The sequence below is a fragment of the Hemiscyllium ocellatum genome, chromosome 4 (genome assembly GCF_020745735.1).
Source record: "Hemiscyllium ocellatum isolate sHemOce1 chromosome 4, sHemOce1.pat.X.cur, whole genome shotgun sequence".
Taxonomy (NCBI): Eukaryota; Metazoa; Chordata; class Chondrichthyes; order Orectolobiformes; family Hemiscylliidae; genus Hemiscyllium; species Hemiscyllium ocellatum.
In genome coordinates this window covers 47,764,601-47,788,366 of record NC_083404.1, presented here as the reverse complement: position 1 = coordinate 47,788,366, position 23,766 = coordinate 47,764,601, and the positions used below count along the sequence as shown (strand labels likewise).

At 39.3% G+C, this 23,766-nt stretch overlaps 1 protein-coding gene across 5 annotated transcripts in view; it reads right to left on the bottom strand.

The window, feature by feature from the left end:
- The window catches only part of nfatc1 (nuclear factor of activated T cells 1), a 281,481-nt gene that overhangs the window by 113,471 nt on the left and 144,244 nt on the right, over nt 1-23,766 (bottom strand). Inside the window, exon 9 of one of the 5 annotated variants that reach the window (XM_060824251.1) lies at nt 6,372-6,427. The exons of the other annotated variants lie outside the window; for them this stretch is intronic. Coding sequence (XP_060680234.1) covers nt 6,381-6,427 — 47 coding nt within the window. The 3' untranslated portion in view covers nt 6,372-6,380. Of the gene's footprint in view, nt 1-6,371; nt 6,428-23,766 lie in introns of those variants that run through there. 5 annotated transcript variants of the gene reach the window in all.

Here is a 23,766-nt window from a genome sequence, read left to right as displayed (position 1 = left end):
TAATACCTGATGAAGACAGGGGCAGGGACAGAATCATGTGCCCTGGTTCTACCACTGATCCTGGACCCTAACCCCAGGCCCTGACCTGAGCAAAGTGGCCTCATCCAGCCTGAGCTCAGCAGCTTCCTGGAACCTTAGTTATTGGGCGTTAATGCACCCCCACACACTACCCTAGACTCCGGTTGCAAAAGATCAAACAAGTATTATGGACAGTGTTGCAAAGATGCACAGGAGTTTGATATGCCCATACATATCAAATAAGATTACCCAAACCAGCTGTTCGCTTTTATACTTGGTATATAAATCAACATCATTCTTTGAGGGATTATCGAGCTTCAAGAATCAACTTATCTGTGACAATTTATCTAGTCAGTATCTCGTTGCTGTTTGTGGGAGCTTGCTGTCACTGTAGCTCCTACATTACAATAGTGCGTACACTTCAAAATGTACTCCATTTTATGAAAAACACTTTGAGGTATCTGAAGGTGTTGCAGAATGCTATATAAATGTAAATAATAAGTTTGAGCAATGAAAGCAGCCACATGACACCCACACAACAAAGAGTATTCACATGGAAAACCTGTTTTTCCATCATGCATCATACATCTTTTCCAAAGTCGGATAAGTCGGATCCTAAAATCAGAATTGGAAATGTCTTTTGGAAACATTTGCTCCTTTAAAATATTACCAACTTACTTGTTGCACAGTAGTTAATAAATGCCCATAAAGTGATCACACATTCGCAGCTAAAATTTGAATCCAGTGTGCATCTAATATGCTGATCCCTGAAATTTAATTAATCTTTGAATGTTTGAATGGATCAGCAATTCCCTGCAAATTAGATAAACCTATGAATTCATGACATGTTCTCTTTAGCATGAAATTCCATATGGATCATTAAAGGTGAGGATTTACAGCTGAAATGTAAATATTACATTGAAAAAACATCTGTACAATCACAACTTCTAAAAATATCACACCGCAAAGTGTGACACTTCAGAAGCATCACCTCAAAAGTGTCACGAATTTGAAAGGCTCAAATTAACCATTATCTGTTAAGCTGCCAATCAAATAGTTGATTATCCAATTGTGAATGGATCAAAGGCAGGAGTGTTCACTCAGCAGTTCAGACAAAAGACCTAATGAGGAAAGAGTAACCAGCATTAAATGGGCAATCAAACTGCTTAGGATTCTCTTTCAAAGTTATCATTCACAAGTCAACAAGTACCATGAAACTGAAGAAACACATTTGTTAGAAAGAAAACGAATGGAAACATGGAATGGTACAGCAGAAAAGAAAAGCATTAAGCACAGGAGAGCTGTCCAACTCAACCCACTCCCTTGTTCTCATCCCCATGACCCTGTAAAAGTTTCCTTTCTAAAATCTGTCAAATTCTCTTTTGATTAATAATCAATCTGCTTCCAACACTCTTTAAGGCAGTGATTTCCCAGATCACAACTTATTGAATAAAAACTTCTCTCTCTCTTCTGGCTTCCTTCACTTATTCTAAGTCAGCGTCCTTTAGTATCAAGTTTTTTTACCATTGTAAGCAGTTGCAACTTAGTTATGATGAGGAGATGCCAGAGCTGAACTCAGCGGACAAGGTCAAAAATCAGACAACACTAGTGTATAGTCAAACAGGTTTATTTGCAACTTAATTACTTTCGCATAACTCTTCTAGATCTGAACAATTCAATTGAATCTCTCTTTTGCCTTTTCTGGTCTAAGGAGACAATCACAGTTTCTTAAGTCTCCTCACAGAATCGAAATGGTCACCATTAAAGTAAATCTCCTCACTACACTCTCTAAAGCCTTTAAATTCCATTTCAAAGTGTGGTTACTTCCAAAATATGGGATACAATACTTCAGGTGGAATCTAACCAGTGTTTGATAACTTCATAACTTCCTTATTTTTATACTGTATGTTGCTATTTATAAAATCATGAATCCTATATGCCTTACCAACTTTGTTCAAATGGAGGGATATGGGCCGGGTGCTGGCAGGTGGGACTAGATTGGGTTGGGATATCTGGTTGGCATGACGGATTGGACCAAAGGATTTGTTTCCGTGCTGTACATCTCTATGATTCTAATTGTCTACATGCATGTCCAGACCTTTCTGATCTTGCACCTCCTTTGAAACTGCACCAATTCACTTGTATTTCTTCTATTCAATCTTCCCACTAAAAGCAATCACCTCAACCTTCCTCGTATTACATTTCATCTGGCATGTTGTCCACCCATGTCATCAGTCTATCTTTGCTCTCCTAAAGTCTGTTACTATTTTTCCCCTCATTGTTCCATGTTCATTGCAAACTTTGAAATTATGCCCTAGTCCAGTTTATTAACATCTGTCAAAAACAGCAGCAATGCCAACACCCTCACTACAGTCTGGAGACTTCCCTCTAGTCTAGGAAACAAATATTCACCACTACTCTCTACTTTCTGTCCCTTAGCCAATTGCATATTTGCACAGCCACTGACTACTCCTTGAATCTCAGGCTTCAATTTTGCTAATGAGTCTATTATGTGGCATTTATCAAACACCTTTGGAAAGCCAATAGATACAACATCAAAAGCACTACCCTTAGCCACTTTCTGCCATGTCATCAAAAAAGTTCAATCCTGCACTCTTCTTGTGTACAAGATGAGGTATTTGTAAATTTAACATTTCAAGGGGAACAAATTTTAAACAGTGTGAATTACATCACTAAACTTAATCTTAAACCCAGGGAAGGGACTGTAGAAATCTCCAAACATTTCTTTTTATTCAATGCAATCTAGTCATTATACTTAGGAGCTGATGTTCCATTAGGATCACAAATACCTTCAGTGAGATTGGTACAATCAGTATACCACATACTTCCCTTTTTCCAGCCTGTAAAAGTTACTTTCATTCTAAACTACACAGAATCTCTCTGTTGCTGCAAAAAAAAGTTTTAAAAATAAAGTTGGAATTTTTGCAGCTTTTCTTGCTGCATTGTGGTAAAGTGCAATGCCAGGCTATGTTTAGTCTATTAGCAGGCAATGTTTAGCCTACGAATATGGATTGTGCTTGGGGGGTCATCTACTGGGACATTTTGAGCTGTAACTAATGGAGATCGTGTGGAACAGAGTTAACTACCTGTGTTTTTTTTTTGGCACTGCTCTGGGAAGTTATCACAGTTTGTTTCAAAACTAACCACACCAGAGGAATCACTTAACACTCTCATACTCCTTCCATTCATACACTTCAACAAGGCCTATGCTACATTCAAGCCCCAACCCTTTCAACCACACAGACACAGGTGTCAGGTTTCTCCCCACAACACGAGCAACCCAGATAATAATGAATATAGATAAACAGGGGACTTGATCTGGAATCATAAAATCACTACAGTGAGGAAAGAGGCTGTACTGACTCTCCGAAGAGCATTCCACCCAAACCCAGCTCCCTACCCTATCCCCTAACCCTGGCTAATCCACCTAGTCTGCACATCCCTGGACAATTTAGCATGGCCAATCCACCTAAACTGCGCATTTTGGACTGAAAGAGGAAACTGGAGCACTTGGCAGAATCCTATGCAGGCACAGAGAGAAATGCAAACTTCACACAGAGTCACCCAAGGCTGGAATCGAACCCAGGTCCCTGGTGCTGAGAGAGACAGCAGTGCTAACCATTGAGCCACAGTGCAACCCACTAGGTCCCCATCAGGGTCAAAGGCCAGAAGAGATGGGTGTGTGCACTACCTTTACACTGGATTCCCCAGCTCCTTCCAGCCACTCTGAGACAATTTTCAAAGAGTTGGTGTGAGAAGGGTAGGCAATGGCAGGGATACCCTTCTGCATGTATCGGGTAGACAATCAAGTTCTTTAAGAGCCACTTAAAAACTAACTGAAGGAAGGTGACTGGAAGTCTCCAGGTTCCCTCAGAGGGCTTCTTCTTATTCAGTAGCAGTGTCCCTACCTCTGGGACTGAAGACTCCAGAGTCAAATCCCCCCTGTCTTAAAAGCATGTCATAACACAATCCAAGGTTGATTAGAAATATTTTATAAGGTTCTTGAGGAAGAGAGTTTCAAGTCTCACCCGTTCCAGAGCTGTGCCAATACATCAAAACAGGTTGATTTTCCCTCAGGCAGTTTAACTACGTGAAACACTGTGCTCAAAGCAAGCCTTGAGGCCCTTGGTGCTAGGGTTGCCCATTTACACAGGGGCATATTGAGGGAGACATAGATGAAAGTTACAGCAGGTAAATTTCTTCACTAGCTCAATTCCTTATCTAGCTCATACTCGGCCATAACAGCCAACCTCCTTTGGCTGAACACCTGCAGTTTTAGTTCATCGATTTTTTTTTTGGCTTCTCCCTGCTCTTCCTCACAACTTCCACTTCGGGGTATTTTAAATGTTTAAAATTGGTTTCCAATGTGAGTTGTGTTCAATGTCCTAAAATTAGAAGAAAACAAATAAAACAATATTTATGCTGCACTGACTGAGTTAATAGCACATCACATTTGGAATCAGCAACAGGTCTAACTGAAATGACTCGTGTTGGAAATGTTGATATCTAACTGTATTAATCTCGCAGCTCTATATATAGCTCAAACATCTACGCGAATTCCATTTGCAGAACTTGCAAGTGCTCAGCACATAAACAGAGTCCACTGTCTTTGAACGGTGGATTTGCCCTGGTGGCTCAGCTCAGGGGCTGTCCCTGTTGCTGAGCTCGATGGCTGATGCCTTGTAACCTAAAACCTTGGTCACATTCACTGATCTGAGGTTTTCTCAGCACCGACCGGCATCAACGATATCATTCTACAAATGGTTGTCTTTCCCAAGATAACGATCAGAAATAATCCCATCAATTGAAATTCAAGTTTATATTGTCAATTTATTTGTCTTCTTCTAGCGATAAGTGCAAGGAAGGGTAAAAGAGAATCCTTTACAATTTTCCGGATTGTGTCTGAAAACCGTTGAGAGATTGATGATGAATCTGATCAAATTCTGGCCCTTGAAGGAGGCTGAAAACCCAATCCAAGGCAGTAGCTTCCAAGGGGAGACAATGTTATAGTGGTATTATCACTGGACTGTTAACCCAGGTAATGTTCTAGGGACCTGGCTTTGATGCCTGGCAGGGCAAACACAGAATATGAACTCAATAAAATTCTGGAATGAAGAATCTGATTGTGACCACAAATTGATTATCATAAAAACAACCTAATCTTGTCCACTAATGTCCTTTAGGGAAAGAAACTGCCATCTTTTACTTGTTTGGTCTACATGTCACTCCAGGCCCACAGCAATGTGGTTGACTCTTAACTGCCCTCTGAGATTGGCAATAAATACTGGCCCAGCCAGCGATGACTTTATCTCGTGATAGCCAATGACAGACCACACCCTATAACACTGCTCCCCAAACCCTCAACCCTTAAGGTCGACTGAGTGCAAAATGCCAATTTTTTAACATTAGATTTTAAATTTTGGAGAGAAGTTGCCTCTACCTTGTAAACCTATCTTCTTGCTAACCTTCCATTGCATCTTACAGCTGTTTTCAAACTGGAATGCCAGTGATCAGACCTGCAGCCTCAAACCCTGCTCAGCATCCTTAAATTGACAACAAGACCTTCCTCCTGCCATTGGACCAGCCACCCTGAAGAAAAGCACAAGTGTTACAATTCCTACAAACACAATGGAGCTTGAAGGAATCAATCCTTTACACAATAATTCTTTCAGAGGAAGTCAATTGACTAAGAGACTCAGATCATACGGCAAAATAAAAAGCAGCCTACAAACATACTGATGTCATGCCCAACTTACAGACACTCAAAAATCCATCAAGTTGGCATCAGGGCTTTGTGTGGGCACACCTTTCATGCTGAATTATGAGCATCCCATGCAGGTGGTAGGCCCTGTGCATTTGGATGTGGTCTATTTTGAGATTTCTGTCCACAGTTAGGCAGTCTTGAATATAAGATAGGATAAGAGTCTATATCTGACCTGATCGGTGGTTGTTAAAAGGACACTGGAGGCTGCTTATAAAAGCCAAGTGATACTTGCATTACACAAGTGCCAGGAAATGAACATCTACAACGACAGAAAATCTAACCATTTTCTTTGACATTCAAAGGCATCACCATTGCTGAAATCTCGACTGTTATGATCCCGGAGTTAAAATTGATCAAAAATTTAAATGGACCAGCCATGTAAATACTGTGGCTACAAGGACAGGTCAGAGACTGGGAATCCTGCAGTGACTAACTCACCCCTGACACCTAGTACTTGTCCTTTATCTGTAAGGTGCAAGGCATCATGCCTGGATGAGTGTCGCTCCATCAATGCTCCAGACACTTGACATCATCCAAGACGAAGCACCCCAGTTAATTGGCATTCCATCAATGTTCATTATTGACCTGATGCAAATTGCAGCAGTGTGTACCATCCATTAGATCCTACAACAACATCAAAGGTTCTTTAACAGCAGTGTTCAAATCCACAACCTGTGTTACTTATAAGGACAAGGGCAACAATGCATGGGAAAATCATTGCAATTTCCTATCCAAGTCCTTCATAATCCTGACTGAATCCATATCACCGTTCCCTTGTTGTCACTGGCTCAAAATCCTGAAGTTGTTTTTCTAACAGCGCTGTAGGCGCTCCTTCACCAGGTGGAGTGAAATGGTTCAGGGCAGCAGCTCACCACCACCACCTTGATGGAAATTAAAGAGGAATAATAAAAACTGGTCTTGCCAGTGACGCTTACATGCAAAGAATTAATTTAAAAAGATATGTTTTAAAACTCCACCCATTTCTGGCAGAGTCCCAGTGCCTACTGTCAGACATCTCTAGACTTCCCCTTACCCTCTCAATAGCTTCCACAAAACCAACATCATCAAAGATTTACATTATGGTCACTCCAGACAACACAGTGACTCAAAATGTGCATCTGCCTTCCTGGTAAATGGTTGGGACCACATTGTGAACATCAACAGCTCTGGTCTGACTTTACACAAGACCCAATGTAAATTTTGTATCGGCATTTCCAGTGCAGTATTAACATTGGCCCCTGTACCCTATCAGCATTAGGGTGGTAAAAACAGTTGGCCTGCACTGTCCAGCTCTAACCCCAAAGAGATGGAAGGCCATGATTTTGAGGATTTGAAGTTGTCATATAAAAATTCTGGGGGTGTATAAACATCAACATAAAAGACCATTTTAAAACATAGTCTAAATATGTCATTCTGAAACATTATATTTTAAGGTCTTTTAAAACATAAAAATAAGGTCTTTTGTACGTTAGAAAATTCAGTTATTACAAAAATACATTTAAATTCTTTTAAGGCAATTTGAATGAATTCATTGATATTCAGCTGAGCAATTTCATTAATAATTCTCTTAATTGGGCATTTTTGATGTTCTTAGTGATTTTTCATAGGTCATTTATATGTTATTTCTCAATATTTTGATTTGTTTTGGATAGTACTTCGAACCGGTCTTGAATGTATGAGCTTTATAAATTATTTTAGAGGATGTGGGCACCACTGACATAAAGGGATACAATGAAAACATACACAGTTCAATGGGCCAGGATGAATTAAAAATCTGTGCAAGAGCTGTTGCTAATTATACACTTTTACCTTAAGCATTTTGAGCTAATTCCATTGTCTTCATAATATTCAACAAATATTTCTTGTCTAGCCACATAAGGCAACTGCATTTGGGAAGCCAATTTGCTTTACTTGCACTTAAAACAACAGATGTAATTAAAGATATGCAACAGAGCGTCATCAAATCATTATTAAACCCTCTCCACTTTTACTTCAGATTCATTTAAGTTTCTTTTCTTTTGCTGAGCAGTTATCTCGATTCTACGCAAACAAAAGTCAAATAATTGTTTTGGCCTAGACCTGTGAGGCTAGTGCGTGATGGATTCCAATCCCATATGCTTTCCTTTAATACTAACAGTGTAATTAGTTAAAATTTTCTGTGGGCTGCTGCAAGGGATGATCAATCCCCGCCCTCTGTCCCTAAGCCAGTTGACCCATATTGTGATTTTAGAAATTGAGTTGATGCTGACTGAAGGACAAAGTTTAGCACATTTAAAGTGTATTGAAGGGAGATTTTTTAAACAGTACAGCTCTTGATTCTGTCTGCAAGTGAGTCATTAAATGTCACCAAGAAACTTTGTAATAATAAAAATATAAGATATATAAGATAATAAAGGCAGTTCCCCACAACAATAGCATAAATACTAATTAAGAATAGGCATTAGTTATATTCTTAGCTCAAATCCTGTTCAATCCATTTCCCAGTTCCAGATTTTGTGTCTTTCTCGACACAGGACCTGGTTCCCATCATCTCCACACAACTCCAGCAGGCGACACATCAAGCAGTCCACATTCAGACAGGGATAAGATCATTGCTATAGCTGTTAGAGGTTTGGAGCCTAAACTCTGGCTCCACATTACTGTGGGAGTTGAGATGAAAAGGAGAGTATGAAACATGTAGAATAAAGAAAAAGGGAGAGAAACCAGACAAGTGATGTGGTGGTGGCGTGTTAGAGATCACTCAGAGAATCTGAGTTGCTGTGGCAACATGCACTTTTACATGTAAGCCCTAGCTTGAGCTATGGATAATGATAATAGATGACCAGAAATTTCTCCCACACTTATCGCCTGCCAGTGGCACATACGGGAAGGATTTGCAGTTTGATACTCACCTTCCTTGGTTATCAAGTTCAGCGGTAGGACCTGACACCAAATCTACTGGCTCAGAGACAGGAATGCTACTCACTTGCAGCCAAAGGCCATTTGAAAGACATAAAAGGTAACAAACATAAACATGAAGAAATACAGAATGAGAACTAGAAACAAAAAATGTGTGTGATTCAAGTAAGGAATGATACTTACATAAGGAAAGACTTACAAAATTGGAGAAAGAGTGTCAGAAACAAGCCCAGACAGTAGAAGGAGTACATGTGAGACAAAGCAGCCGAATAAGAGTACAAAAATAAATAAATCATGAAGGAGCAATTGGGATTAGGAATTCTAGACAAGTTGTGTTGGACTCAAAATGCTAATGTTGTTTCTCTCTCCACAGATGCTGCCAGACCTGCTGAGATTTTCCAGCATTGTCTGTTTTTAGAAATGAGTGATGTAATGGAAAATCAGAATAATGTCAGTTGCATGGAGAGGGATTATATTTTCTCTAATTACTGTCAGCAAGCAAACGCACATATTCATGAGATTTAATAAAGAAACACTGAATTTCAAGATGTACAACTACTATTATTGTCAACCAATTGATACTCTATCATTTCATAAGCACGGAGGGAAACTTGCTTGTTGTTCATTAACTTGAAACATTTCTGCAAATGGGAAACTGCAGAAAATGATAAAAGGTGCGAAAAATCAGCATAAGGCCTGGTAATGTCCGAATCGTGGATTTTGTGCACTATATAACATTTACTTATCGTTTGTCTCGCTTAAAAACTGCGTAATGTAATTTTTAAAAATATTTCACAGCATCCTAATAATTTGTAATCAAAACAGTAGAGAATGAAATATAGGCTAACTTTATACCAATTAGTCTAAAATGTTCAACTGAAGTTAACAAGACAGGCATTGACGGTTAAACAGAACTACACCTCAGACAAAATAAACACTAATGGTCTAGAAGCAATACTATAACTTCACATAATTACCAACTAAATTGCTTTCAAATTTTAAAGTTGAGTTATAGTGACAGATTCTGAATAGGGATCAAACTTTGCTGTGTGCTTAGAAATATGAAGCTCTTGAAGCTGTTTATATTTTCCATAGATGAAATTCCTGCCAACCCGTCATGAGATCAGTACCAACGAAAACTTTTGGAAGGTCAAAATTGTACATTAATACGTGATCTTAGTTGTTGTGAATCACCAGTTGGGCTTGAAAGGAAGATGTGGACTCATGTAATATCTGTTACTCTCTCAGGGTACCCCCAAGTGCCCTATGGCTAGTAAATTATTTCTGAAGTGTAGTTACTGTTATTGTACAAGAAATGAGCAGCTAAATTATACCCAATAAGCTCCTCCAATAAGTAATGAAATATATGATCAGATCATTTGTTTTTAGCTGGCTGCGGGAATACAGGTTGGCCAGGAAGCCAGGAGAACTCTCCTCCTCCTCCTCTGCTTTGGAATAGTGCCATTCATTTGAGAGGGCAGATGGTCTCAATTTTATTTTATGGATTTTATGGAGGAGGGAATGGGACAGATTACACTCCCAGATAAAAAGTCAGTTCGCACCTTGCTGTCATGAAGCCTGGCTGTCCTGCAGCGATCGTTTTATGTTATATAAACCAACCTGTTTGTACATGTTATGACACAACTCTGGAGCAAGGGGGACTTGAACCTGGATCTCATAGCCTGAGGCAGAGACACTATCACTGCCAGTAGATGCTCACTCCCACAGTGACGAGATGCTAGGGCAGTCTGAATTGATTCCAAATGGGATTTCCATCCCTCGGGGACAGGATTTCCCATTCTAGAAAGCTGCCAGTCAGTCTCATTATGGTATTGAAAGCCATCCCTCAGGAAAAGGGAGACATGGATGTAAGGTCCTAGCAAGTCAGAATGGGGTTGGGAGGGGTGTTCATGATGCTAAGGGAAGGGGGTTGGTTGGTCCACAAAGGGCACGGAGACACCCACAAAGAGGAATTCACTCCCCCTTCCTGTCTGCCAATAAAACATGCAATGAAAGCTATTCATAATGTTTGCCTCTTCTCCTGCAGAAGCAAAATGAGGCTCTTAAGCAGTTGATTAACTGCAACTTATTATAGGCCTAATATAGGACTAAGTACAGGTGGGCTGCCTGACATGTTACACCTTCCCCACCAAATGAATAATATGGAGTACACATACCTGATGGACAGAAAGATGGCAGGCTGAGAACCCACTTTATTTTGGGTGCTTCCCGCCATTCATCAAATACCCCAATAGGTGGGCCACAAAAAGCACTGTAATGTCTCATCTGAAAGATGCACGTTCAACAATGCTGCACCCCCACAGTATTAACATTAAAGTGTCAGGCTTGATTTTCATTCTCTAGTTTCTACAGTGGGGTTTGAACCCATGGGCACTGTGTTTAGAGATGAAAGAACTGCCAACTGAGGTATGACTTGACACTTTCTGCAAATAACTCTTTTTTTCACTGATAATTAAATACTTTTCTTCAATGATAACTGAAAAACAATTTTAAAGATGAAACATATAATTATGAAGAGACATGTTTTGGCTCCCAGTAAAGTCAAGTAAAATATCAGCAGGAAGAAATTAAATTTAAATCTTTATCAAAATACAAAAATATTCTCTGTCCCATTGGATCTCCTACACCAGTCCTTCTGTTTAGTACTGAGGACAGGTGTGACATGTGGCTGTTAAATGGAGTTGTGCTAAATTTGAACTGTTCCCTTAAGCCCATTGCTCAAGTATTCCCTATAGGAATAACACTACGTAGAGAAGTGTGAGAAATCATTGATAACTACTGAGCTCAGTTGGATGGTCTTGTAAAGGTCCGTCCCAGGTCAATGAGATCCCATGCTAAATGGCCGGCTTTCATTTACTTAAGAATGATCTGTAACAAAACATGGAACTTTGAAGAGCATTGTATTTGTTCAACATGTGCACTCAATGGTGCTTTAAGTTAAAATACCACAGGAAACATTTTCAACTGTCTTATTTAAAGATGTGCTATGATGTCCCTCTGCTAATACCTTCTGTTTAGAAAAAAGACCCCAAATGGTGCAAATTTTATACTAACCCATTAATATATTTTTATAAATATTCACTATTCTTCCATCATTAAATTGCTGCCATAGTTTAGAAAAATGAAAGGTATTGTCATTGAATGGTAGCATATTCTTAGAAGTCTTCTCTGTCTCAACAATGGCTGCTTATTCAACGATTACATCCAATAATGAAATTGATAGATGTTTGGAAACTAAAGGAATCAGGAGATCTGGGAAATAGGGCTGGAAAGTGAAATTGAGGTGAGGATGGCTGTGATCTCACAAAATAATGGCACAGGCTAGAAAGGTTATCTGTCCTCCTGGTCTGATTTCTTATGTTTTTATGCTTAGCTGTGTTAATGAATGCAAATAATTTTGTTGGTGAAGAAGCAACTGTTAAAGTCTGGTCTCTCTGATCTTATGCATCAATCATTTATCCTGCTGCATTGAATATACAGGCTAGCTTTGAATCAAGACTTTTCTTTATTACGTAATGCATATAATATATATCCTAATGTGATTCACAACTACATTAAAATGGCATCAATTCTGACTTTTATTAATAACATCATGGCTTCTTTGTGCCTGCAGCTGAAATAGCTCAGCTTTTCTAGTACTCAGACAATTTATGAGTCTTTAAATGAATCTTGACACAATGAATTTTCATTTCTGTGCTGAAGAATTTAAAGCTATTCTAACTCATAACACATACTGTAAAAATGGTGATATAATTGAAGAAAATTTTGTCAGCTTTTGCCATTTTGTTTTGGTTTGCATTTTTTTTGTAAATAACTGTTCTGCTTAAATATCAATTGGTGACACTTTCATGGTCAATCTTTTGAATTGTGTACAACAATATAGCATGTTCTCCTTTCATCTCATCTAGCAAGATCAAAGCTCCCTCTGGTGTCAGGACCAGCTTGTGTTTATAGTGCCATGGCACCACAAACTGAAACCCATACACCCAAGCTGTTTAGAAAAGTGGCTTGACTGAAGGAATACTCTCAAGGTGAGACTGGAATAAACACTGCAAACAACTTGCAAGGCAAACAGGGTCCATAACAATGGCTGTAACAGCATTGTAGCTGTCATGCATCTGAGCTGGAGGGTTCAAGTCCCACTCCACAGCTTTGAGCGTAAAGCTCTTGCTTGATCCTGCAGGACAGGAAGGACGGAGAGGTGCACTGTCAGAAGTCATCTTTTTCGGATCAGCTATTAATTGAAATGCCCCATCTGCCCTCTCAGAATGATGTGAAAGACCTTTCTAACAAAGTGTTGAAGAGTTAGATCACATGACCCAGCCAGCATTATCAATCAGATCACACTGTAAACTTTTGCTATAAATTCTGTGTCCTAAGATCTCATACTCCACAACCACCTGAAGGAGCAACACCCCAAAAGCTAGTACTTCCAAATAAACCTGTTGGTCTATCACCTGGTGCTGTGAGATTTTTAACTTTGTACACCCCAGTCCAACACTGGCACCTCCAAATTAATAAAGCATATAATCTTGTTATCACTTCATTGCTGTTTGAAAGAGCTTGTTGTGCTCAAATTGTCTGGTATGCTTCCTATATCACAATCATTAATACTCCTTAAAAGTACATTGCAGTCTAAGAACAAAGTGTAAGCTATTCAGGACTGAGAGGAGGAAGAATTTGATTTCCAAGTCAATAAGCCCCTTTCAAATCCCTTTACTGGGAGTGAATAGAACTCTACACAGTTTTCTAACTGTGGAGCTAAATCTCCCTACCCTTTTATTCTATCACACGATTTTCAAATGCCTGAAAATGTAACATAGACAGAGACTCTCAACATAGTTGAAATAATTTTGAATTTGCATTTGAAATAAAATAACCTATGACCAACAGTCAGAAAATGTAATTAGGGGTTTCACTCAGTCATGACTGGAATGATTGGCCAAACAGCCTCCTTACCTGCCTTAAATGTCTAATTTGACACTGATCCTATGGGATCGGAGCAATAGTTTATTTTTCTCAGCATCACCATTTTGACTTTTGTCATCTAGTATCATTTAACTTGCTTTATATTTTGCACCTCTTCCTAAAAGTAGTAAGTTTCTTCATCTACATAAATTGTTCAACAGTTCACTTTTTTTATTTTGAAGTATATTTAATCAGAGAAAGAATCTATAATCAGTAAAAGTGTCCTGATGTCAATCTTAACTACCTGGTTTGATAATGGCAAAGCCCCTTTCCAATGACTAAATTACAAATGTCCTATTCTGGCTGACGGATTAATATGTTATGCTACACAAAAAGAATGAAGCAATTCAGCTTATTTTATGAAGACCATATAAACACTTTCAGTCACATAAATTGACTACACCAGTCTCTGAATTTACTCAAAAGGCACTTTCCTCTTTAAAATTACCAATAATAAACAGCACATTTGCTTTTTGGTTCAGTTTCTGTTTAATAATCGGCTCCAGATAAACTCCCACTACTTTACAAGATTACAAATCTTTCAGCTTTTATCAAATGCTCAGTATCACATGAAATGACTGAGGTGAACCATAACTATGCATTAAGGAGAAACTAGATTTGTACATCAGAGACAGAAGAATGAAAGATCATTATGTATGAAGCAACTAGAAGCATGCTCATGTGAAGCAGCACAGACCTGTTGGTCCAAATGTTTGTTTCTATGTTGTAAATTTATGCACATGAAATTGTATGATGTGCCATGAGGGTACAGTGAGCTGAACTTACTTTTCCATAGGTGAGGAGACAAAACTCTAATCAATACACCATGTGGTCTGACCAACACTAAGCTTGCTTAATAGACGACCTCTTCAAAGTCTCTGCTACCTTCTCCCTTGTCATCAGGAGAATTTTTAATTTCCAACGTGCTACATTTTGTTATGGATGGAAATTTGTGTAGACCTCCTTTACCCTTGTGCCAAAATTCCTGCTATGTACTTCCAGCATAAAGTTCCACGTTGGGAGCCTTTTGACACCATCTTGCGATATCAACTCTATTTTATTATTATTTCGAATACCTGATTGAGGTTGGGCTGTAGCCCAGAGCGCAGGATGTTGCCAGTTTTAGCTCAGCTGTTTGTGAGCCATTATTTTCTGGTTCATTAGGGAATCATTCATTGTTGCTTAAGGATTGTCTGAAAATTGGGCCAGGTCGACATTCATTTGGTTTGTATTGGAAATCAAACATCAATATCACAGAAACAAATCTGCATCTATTTGAACCTAGGATTTCCTCAGATTTCAAATAAGTTACTGTGGCATTCATTTCATGCAGGGTCAGCGATTTAAGAGCTTCATATTACCACAAGTTGCAGGAACAAAAGTAAGCCACTCAGCCCATCAAGTCTATTCTACCATTGCATGATATCATGGCTGATCTAATCATCCACTTTACTTTTCTACTTTTTCCCCATGACCCTGATTTTCTTACTCATTAAAAAAAACAATTATGAATGTACTTAACAACCCAGCCTTGATAGCCCTTGACGGTAAACACTTCCATAAATGCTCTACCATCAGAAAAGGAATTCTTCCTCACCTCTTTGTTAAACGTATGACTTCTTATTCTGAGATTGTGTGCTTTGGTCCTAAACTCTCATACAAGGGTAAACAATCTACCCTGTCATGTCCCTGAAGAACCTTAAACAAATATAAGAATTGCTGGAGAAACTCAACATATCTGGCAACATATTCCGATAGAAAGTTTAACAACCCTTCTGCAGAATGGATAATGGCTAGGAAAAGGTAGTATATATGCTGAAGACAGAGAATGGGGGTTTAGGAGAAGAGCGAGTGGATAGGTAGAGTCAACAAAATTCCTGCTATGTCATCCCAGCACAAAATTCCACCTTGTGGAGAAAGACAACAACAGTTCGACAGTCAAAAGGGCCAGATAATAATATTCCTGGGAGAAAGAGAAGCTGATAATGGAGTCCATAACTAAGTGAAAATGGGTTGACTCTGCTGAAATCAACCCTAAGTATCTTTCAGTAAGGACTGAACTGGACTGCCCTCACTATCAGTATATGTTTCCTTAGATAAGGGACTCAAACCAGTTCACCATTTTCCAACTGTGGTCTAACTAGTGCCTTTTATGGATTTAGCAAAGCCTCCCCACATTTATACTCCATACCTTTAAAAATACACACCAACGTTCGATTTGTCTTCCCAAGACCCAATGGATTTGAATGTTAGCTATTAGTGATTCATAGATGAGGACTCAAAGCCCCCTGTTCTGAAGCTTTTTGCAAACTTTCTCCACTTAAATGATATTCTGCTTCTCTATTCATCTTGCCAAAGGGCATAAAGTCCCATTTTCCCACATTATATTACATCTACCAAGCATTTGACCAGTCATTTAACCTGTCTGTACCCCCGCGTCATACTCAGCATGTGCTTTCCCACCTACTTTTCTGTAATCCGCAAATTTGACTCCAATGCATTCATTTTCCTCATCCAAGTCATTGATATATATTACAAATAATTGTGGCCCCAGCATTGATTTCTTTGTCATTCCATTAGTTACAGATTGCCATCCTGAAAATGTCTCCATTATCCTAACTCTGTCTTCTAATAATTAGATAATCCTCTATCCATGTTAATATATTATCCTCAACACCATGGTCAATTATCTAATTAAATAACCAATGGTCTTCTGAAAATCCAAACATATTTCATCCACTACTTTCCCTTTATCAATCCTGCTTGCTACATGCTTAAAGAAATATAGTAAATTTATCAGGCATGATTTTCTCTTCATGAAGCCAAACTAAATGTGGTGCTAATAATACATACTCCTAAATGCTCTGCTATTACATTCTCTATAATACTCTAACAACTCCTAATAACGGATGCTAAACTAATTGGTCTATAGTTATTTTTTTTTGTCTCCTTTCCTTTTTGTAACTCTTTCTATTAATATTCTAGGATACATCCATTAGATCCTGGGGATGTATTGATCCTTAGCTCCACTAGTGTCCCTAGCACTATTTACTTAGTGATAGGTATTGTGTTTAGTACCTCTCCTCCTTTTCCCCCTTCATTAAAAATTAATTTTGGACTGCTGTTAGTGTTTTCAATGGCAAAGATTCATGCAAAATAATATATTTAGTGCTTCTAATATATTCAAATGCTGGTTCCTCATTATTATTTCCCTGCCTTACTTTCCAATGTTAAGTTTTAACTAGGCTTTTTGGCTAGTTCATTTTGGCTTTTTCTATCTATGTGCTAAAAGAAGCTTTTGCTGTCCGTCTTGATATTACTTGCAAGCTTATCCTCAAAGAGCATTTTCTTCCTTTTTTTTGGTCTCCTTTAGTTGGTTTTTAAAACTTTCCCAATCCTCTGGCTTACCATTTTCCCACATTGTATGTTGTTTCCTTCAATTTGATGCTATCCATAACTTCATTGGTTAACCATGGTTAGCTAGAATCCCTCTTAACTACTAGAATATATCTTTGCTGTAAGCCCCAAGCTAGATTTTTGAACATTTGCTATTGTTCTTCAACCATCTTTGTGGCTAAACTCCTTTCCAGTCCACTCCAGGCAGCTCTGCCCTTATTTCAAGGTAATTACCCTTATATATGCTCTGAATAATTATTTCTGAACCAAGTTCCTTCCTCTCAAATTGAATATTAAACTCTACCGTGTTATGGTCACTGTTTCCTAGGAAATCATTTACTATGACATCACTTATTAAGTCTGCCTCATTAATTTCTCTAGATCCAAAAAAACCTGATCTGTGTTCAGGTCCTCAACATATTGTTCTGGGAAACAACCCTGAAAATACTCTATGAATTCTTCATTATGGCTTCATCTGCCAATATGACTATCTTAACCTACATGAAGGTTAAAGTTACGGTGGCACAGTGGTTAGCACTGCTGCCTCACAGCGCCAGAGACCCGGGGTTCAGTTCCTGCCTCAGGCATTGACAGTGTGGAGTTTGCACGTTCTCCCTGTGTCTGCGTGGGTTTCCTCCGGGTGCTCCGGTTTCCTCCCACAGTCCAAAGATGTGCGGGTCAGGTGAATTGGCCATGCTAAACTGCCCTTAGTGTTAGGTATGGGGTAGATGTAGGGGTATGGGTGGGTTGCGCTTCGACGGGTCGGTGTGGACTTGTTGGGCCGAAGGGCCTGTTTTCACACTGTAAGTAATCTAATCTAAAAAAAAGATTAATGTACTGTCTTTGCTACATACTCTCATTATTTCCTGATTTATTCCCTGTCCTGCTGCATAGCTACTGTAAGGAGCACAACAGACTACTCCCAAACTGTCCTTTTTTCCCCTTTTTATTTATTTTTTGTGCAATTAATTCATTTATTTTGTTCTGGAAACTGCACACAAGTTAAAAATAATCAACTTTGTCCTATTAATATTTTACTGACCCTATTTACTGCTATTTTTCTATGTTTGTATATCCTGTCCCCTCCTGTCCCACTCTGGGTATTGCTATTCAAATCACTTTCCTGTAAAGTTGGTGGAGTGGGTGGGTAAGTAGCAGATGAGGTTCAATGCAAGTAAGTGTGAGATGATGTACTTTGGTTAGAAGAACACTGAAAGAAAAAATAAAATGAGGGGTACAGGAGCAAAAGGTCTTGGGTGAACATGTGCACAGATCATTGAAGATAGCAGGACAGAGAGAGAGAGAGAGAGAGAGAGCAGTTAATGAAACACAGTGTTCTCAACTTTATTAATAGAGACATGGGATACAACAACAGGATAATGATGTTGAACTTATAGAAGTCACTTGTTAGACTTCAGCTGGAATATTGTGTCCAGTTTTTGGTGCCACATTATAGGAAAGATGCTACAGGGAGGACAGAAGTGATTTACAAGAATGATTCCAGGAATAAGACACTTCAGTTATGAGGAATAATTGAAGAAGTTAGTTGTTTTTCAGACTGGAGGCCTGTGACCAATGGATTGCCACAAGGATTGGTGGTGGATCCACTACTTTTTGTCATTTCACGGGCGGCACGGTGGCACAGTGGTTAGCACTGCTGCCTCACAGCACTAGAGACCTGGGTTCAATTCCCGCCTCAGGCGACTGTGTGTGGAGTTTGCACGTTCTTCTCATGTCTGTGTGGGTTTCCTTCGGGTGCTCCGGTTTCCTCCCACAATCCAAAAATGTGCAGGTTAGGTGAATTGGCTATGCTAAATTGCCCGTAGTGTTAGGTGAAGGGGGGAATGGGTCTGGGTGGGTTGCACTTCGGCGGGTTGGTGTGGACTTGTTGGCCCGAAGGGCCTAGTTCCACACTGTAAGTAAGTAATCTAATCATTTATATAAGTGAATTGGATGTGAGCCTAAGAGTAGGTTAGTAAGATTGCAGATGATACCAAAATTGGAGGTGTAGTGGACAGAGAAAAAGGTTACCCCAGATAACAATGGGATCTTGATCAGATGGGCCAATAGGCTGAGGAGTGGTAGATGGAGTCTAATTTTGTTAAATGTGAGATGCTGCATTTTGGGGAAGCAAAACTTAGCAGGACTTACACACTTAATGGCATGGTCCTAGGGAGTGTTGCTGAACAAAGAGACCTTGGAGTGCAGATTCATACCTTCTTGAAAGTAGAGTCGCAGGTATTTGGATAGTGAAGGAGACGTTTGGTATGCTTTCCTTTATTGGTTAGAGTATTGAGTACAGAAGTTGCGAGGTCATGTTGTGGCTGTACAGGACATTGGTTAGGCCACTGTTGGAATATTGCATGCAATTCTGGTCTCCTTCCTACTGGAAAGACGTTGTGAAATTTGAAAGGGTTCAGTAAAGATTTACAAGATGTTGCCAAGGTTGGAGGATTTGAGCTATAGGGAGAGGCTGAACAGGCTGGGGCTGTTTCCATTGGAGCATCAGAGGCTGAGGGGTGACCCTATAGAGGTTTGTAAAATCATGAGGGGCACGGATAGAATAAATAGACATGGTCTTTTCCTTGTGGTGGGGGAGTCCCGAACTAGAGGGCATAGGTTTAGGGTGAGAGAGGCAAGATACAAAAGATACTTAAGGGGCAACCTTTTCACGCAGAGGGTGGTACGTGTATGAAATGAGCTGCCAGAGGATGTGGTAGAGGCTGGTACAATTGCAACATATAAAAGGCATCTGGATGGGTATATGAATAGGAAGGGTTTGGAGGGATAGGGGCAGGATGCTGGCAGGTGGGACTAGATTAGGTTGGGATAGCTGGTCGGCATGGACAAGTTGGACCGAAGGGTCTGTTTCTGTGCTGTACATCTCTATGACTCTATGAAAAGCAGCTGAGAGGAGATTTGATAGAAATTTTCGAAATTGTGAGTACATGGATAGAGTTGTCGGGGTGAAGCTGCTCCCATTTGCTAAAAAAAAGTGCGAGGGCATAAATTTAAAATGATGTGCAAAAAAGCAAGGGTAATAGTGCATATACTCAAGTAATAGTTGATATCAAGTAAAAGTTATTTTTGGTCAAATAATCCCAATAAACGTTTTTGAGTCATTGTGCTGGCCGTCACGTTCCGCTCCAGTTCCAGTCTGCCTGTTGTTCCGCTCTACTCCCGCTCTTCCAGTCCGCTGGCTGTTGTATTCCACCCCGGGTTTTCCGAACGACCATCATTTTTTCCCCCTTCGTTCAAGAGACCAATTGCGCTTCTGCTAATACTGCAGTATGCATTTTGACAGGCACGAACTTCAAACCCTCAAAAGTAGTATTCATGTAATAGTCGACCCCATAAGTTTAACCTTAAAAAGTAGTCAAAAAATGTGACTATTACTCGAGTACATATGGTATGAGATAAAAACACTTTCACACATTAAGGATATGGAATGCATTATCCGGAAATGTGGATGTAGGTTCAGTTGAGCTATTCGAGTGGGGAATTGGATAATCATTTGGACAGAAATGATGTGCAAGGATATGAGGAAAAGGCAGGATGGGCCAATTGGCCTACTTCTGCACTGGGGCAGTTCCATGATTTTGTAATACTGTCATATTCTCTTGCTTTATAAGTGTACATTTCTCCTGTCCCAAAAGTTCTCTCCTGCAATTAATTTGAAGTTCTCATTTTGCACCTCTCTTCTACTTTATGCCTTCTAAGTTTTTTTTGTCTTTCTGGTGTTCATTATTAATCTATATTCTAAGTTCTAGAATTTTACTTGCTCTGCAATATTTTTTGACCTGTTTAATTATTTACAGTGTGGAAACAGGCCCTTTGGCCCAACCAGTCCACACCAACCCTCTGAAGAGGAACCCACCCAAATCCACTTCCCTCTGACTAATGCACCTAACAATAAGGGCAATTTAGCATGGCCAATTCACCTGTGAGAGGAAACTGGAGTACCCAGAGGAAACTCCACACAGTCATCTGAAGCTGGAATCGAACCTGGGACCCTAGTGCTGTGAGGCATCAGTGCTAACTACTGTGCTACCCCATGACCTCTTCTGATCCTACAAGTACCATTGTGTCAACAACATACAGCATGTTTACACTGCCTCCAATTTCTATCCCTGGAAGTATATCTAATTCTCTAAATTGTTTTTTGAGCAGATCAAATAATTTTTACAATAGTACACAGGCTTACCTCATTCCTATCTTCACAAGGAAACATACCCAATTGTCCTTCTTCTAATTTGATTTTCACTATTTGATTCCAATATAAATTCTGGATAAATTTCATAATTTACTGTAAATGTCAGAATTCAACAACATATCTATTGGATTTTAATGATTAACACAACTCAATGCTTTTTCAAAGTCTATGAATCATCGGTAAATGTTTTGCTTACTCAATATCTACTGAATATTTTATTTAGGTTTGATATTCCCTTTTTCTCCTTCTACATGCCTAAATCCAGACAGTGTTACACCAATTTCTGTTTCAAAATGTTATTATTTATATCGTAATTTTTCAAGACCATGAAATGACTCATTTGCTTATTGTTCTAAAATTATTGTTTCAAGTTTCCGAGGTAACTTAATGAATAATGAGTGCCTTAGGTCATTTGGAATACATTCTTTGTATATATCTGATCACAAACTCCCTGGCCAAAATTGCAAATGAACCGATGCTTTGATATTTTGCTTTTACTAAAGAAAATGGGGTGACAAATCAGTTAGGAAATTGTAAGTAAGGTTGGACAGTGGCATTACAGATATCAAAAGAAAGAAGGTGGAGAAATGATCATCTTAAGCTAGTTAGTTTTACTTCAGTTCTTCATAAACAAATTAACAGGAACGGGCCCTTTGGCCCACGATGTATTCCGAACAGGATGCCAAATTAAACTAATCCCTTCTGCCTGCTCTTAGTCCATATCCCTCCATTCCTTGCATATTTATGTGTTTTTCCAAAGGTCCCCCAAATGCCCCTATCATAACTGCCTCCACCACTACATTTGACAACACGTTCCAGACTCCTACTACTCTCAGTATAAAAACACTTGCTACTCATATCTCCTTTGAACTTCCCCCTCTAACCTTAAATGCATGCCCCTTGTTTTAGACATTTGAATTCTGGGAAAACGATTCTGATCATCAATCCTATCTATGTATCTCATAATTTTATAGGCTTCTATCATCTCTCCCCTCACTCTCTGCTGCTCCAGAGAAAACAACTCAATTTTTTTCTAGCCTCTTCTTATAGCTCATACCCTCTAATCCAGGAGCATTCTTGTAAGCCTCGACTGCACTCTCTCTAAAGCTTCCATATGCTAACCATAATGTCGTAACCAGAGTTGAATACAACACTCTAAATGTGGACTAACATTTATAAAATAGCATTTAATGAGAGGTGAAATTGCTAACCACTTAAATAGCATGAGGTAATCAAAACCAGTCAGCAAATTTCTGAAAGACAGTTCATGTTTCACCAACTTCATAAATTTTGTTAAAAGAATAATCTTCAAAATGCATTCAAGTAAGATACCACGCAACTTTGTTGTAGCAAAGGCAATGACACTAGAACTTAGAGGACAATGTGCATGAAGGGATGAAAGCACATTAATTTGAAAGGTAAAATGTAGTCAGTAGCATTTCACCGAAAGTCAAGTTGAAAGGAAGTTATGATTTGGAGATGCCGGTGTTGGACTGGGGTGTGCAAAGTTAAAAATCACAACACCAGGTTATAGTCCAACAGCGTCGCTCTGAAAGCTAGTGTGCTTCCAATTAAACCTATTGGACTATAACCTGGTGTTGTGTGATTTTTAACTTTGAAAGATGGGACATAAATCAGTGCTGCTGATTCACCATTGTCCACTTTGTGCAAAAGGTGAAGACAAATTTTATCTCCACAGACAGAAAAGCTAACCATATTCCTGGATTGGCTAAAGGGACAAAATGTTTAAAGTAATTCCTATCAATTAACGCAATTAGAATTTTATCTTAATTAACTTGTGACTAAAGTCAGGAGCTGCAAATGGCATTGTCACACTTCTCTGACAGAACTGAGTTGGTTGGTAATCCCACTGTCAATCACATCTCAAAGCCCCGCTATTGTAAGAGTCAGAGATTTTAGCACGGAAACAGACCCTTCAATCCAACTCATCCATGTCGACCAGATATCCTAAATTAATCTAGTCCCATTTGCTAGCATTTGGCTCGTATCTCTCTAACCCCTTCCTATCCTATACCCATCCAGATACCTTTTTAATGTTGTAAATGTATCATCCTTCATTACTTCCTCTGGCAGCTCATTCCATATACGCACCACACTCTGCGTAATTAAGTTACCCCTTTTAAAGTCTTTTCCTCTCCCACTCTAAACCTATGCCCTCTACTTCTGCAAATCCCCCAGCCCAGAGAAAAGATCTTGTTTATTTACCCTATTGATGACCCTCCTGATTTTATAAACCTCTATAACATCATCCCTCAGCCTCAGGCCCCAGCCTATTCAGCTTCCCTCTATAGCTCAAACCCTCCAGCCATGGCAACATCCTTGTAAATCTTTCAGGTTTCACAACATTCTTCCGATAGGAGGGAGACTAGAATTGCACACCATGTTCCAAAAGTGGCCTAACCAATGTCTTGTACAGCTGCAACAAGACACTGGGATTAATTTTATG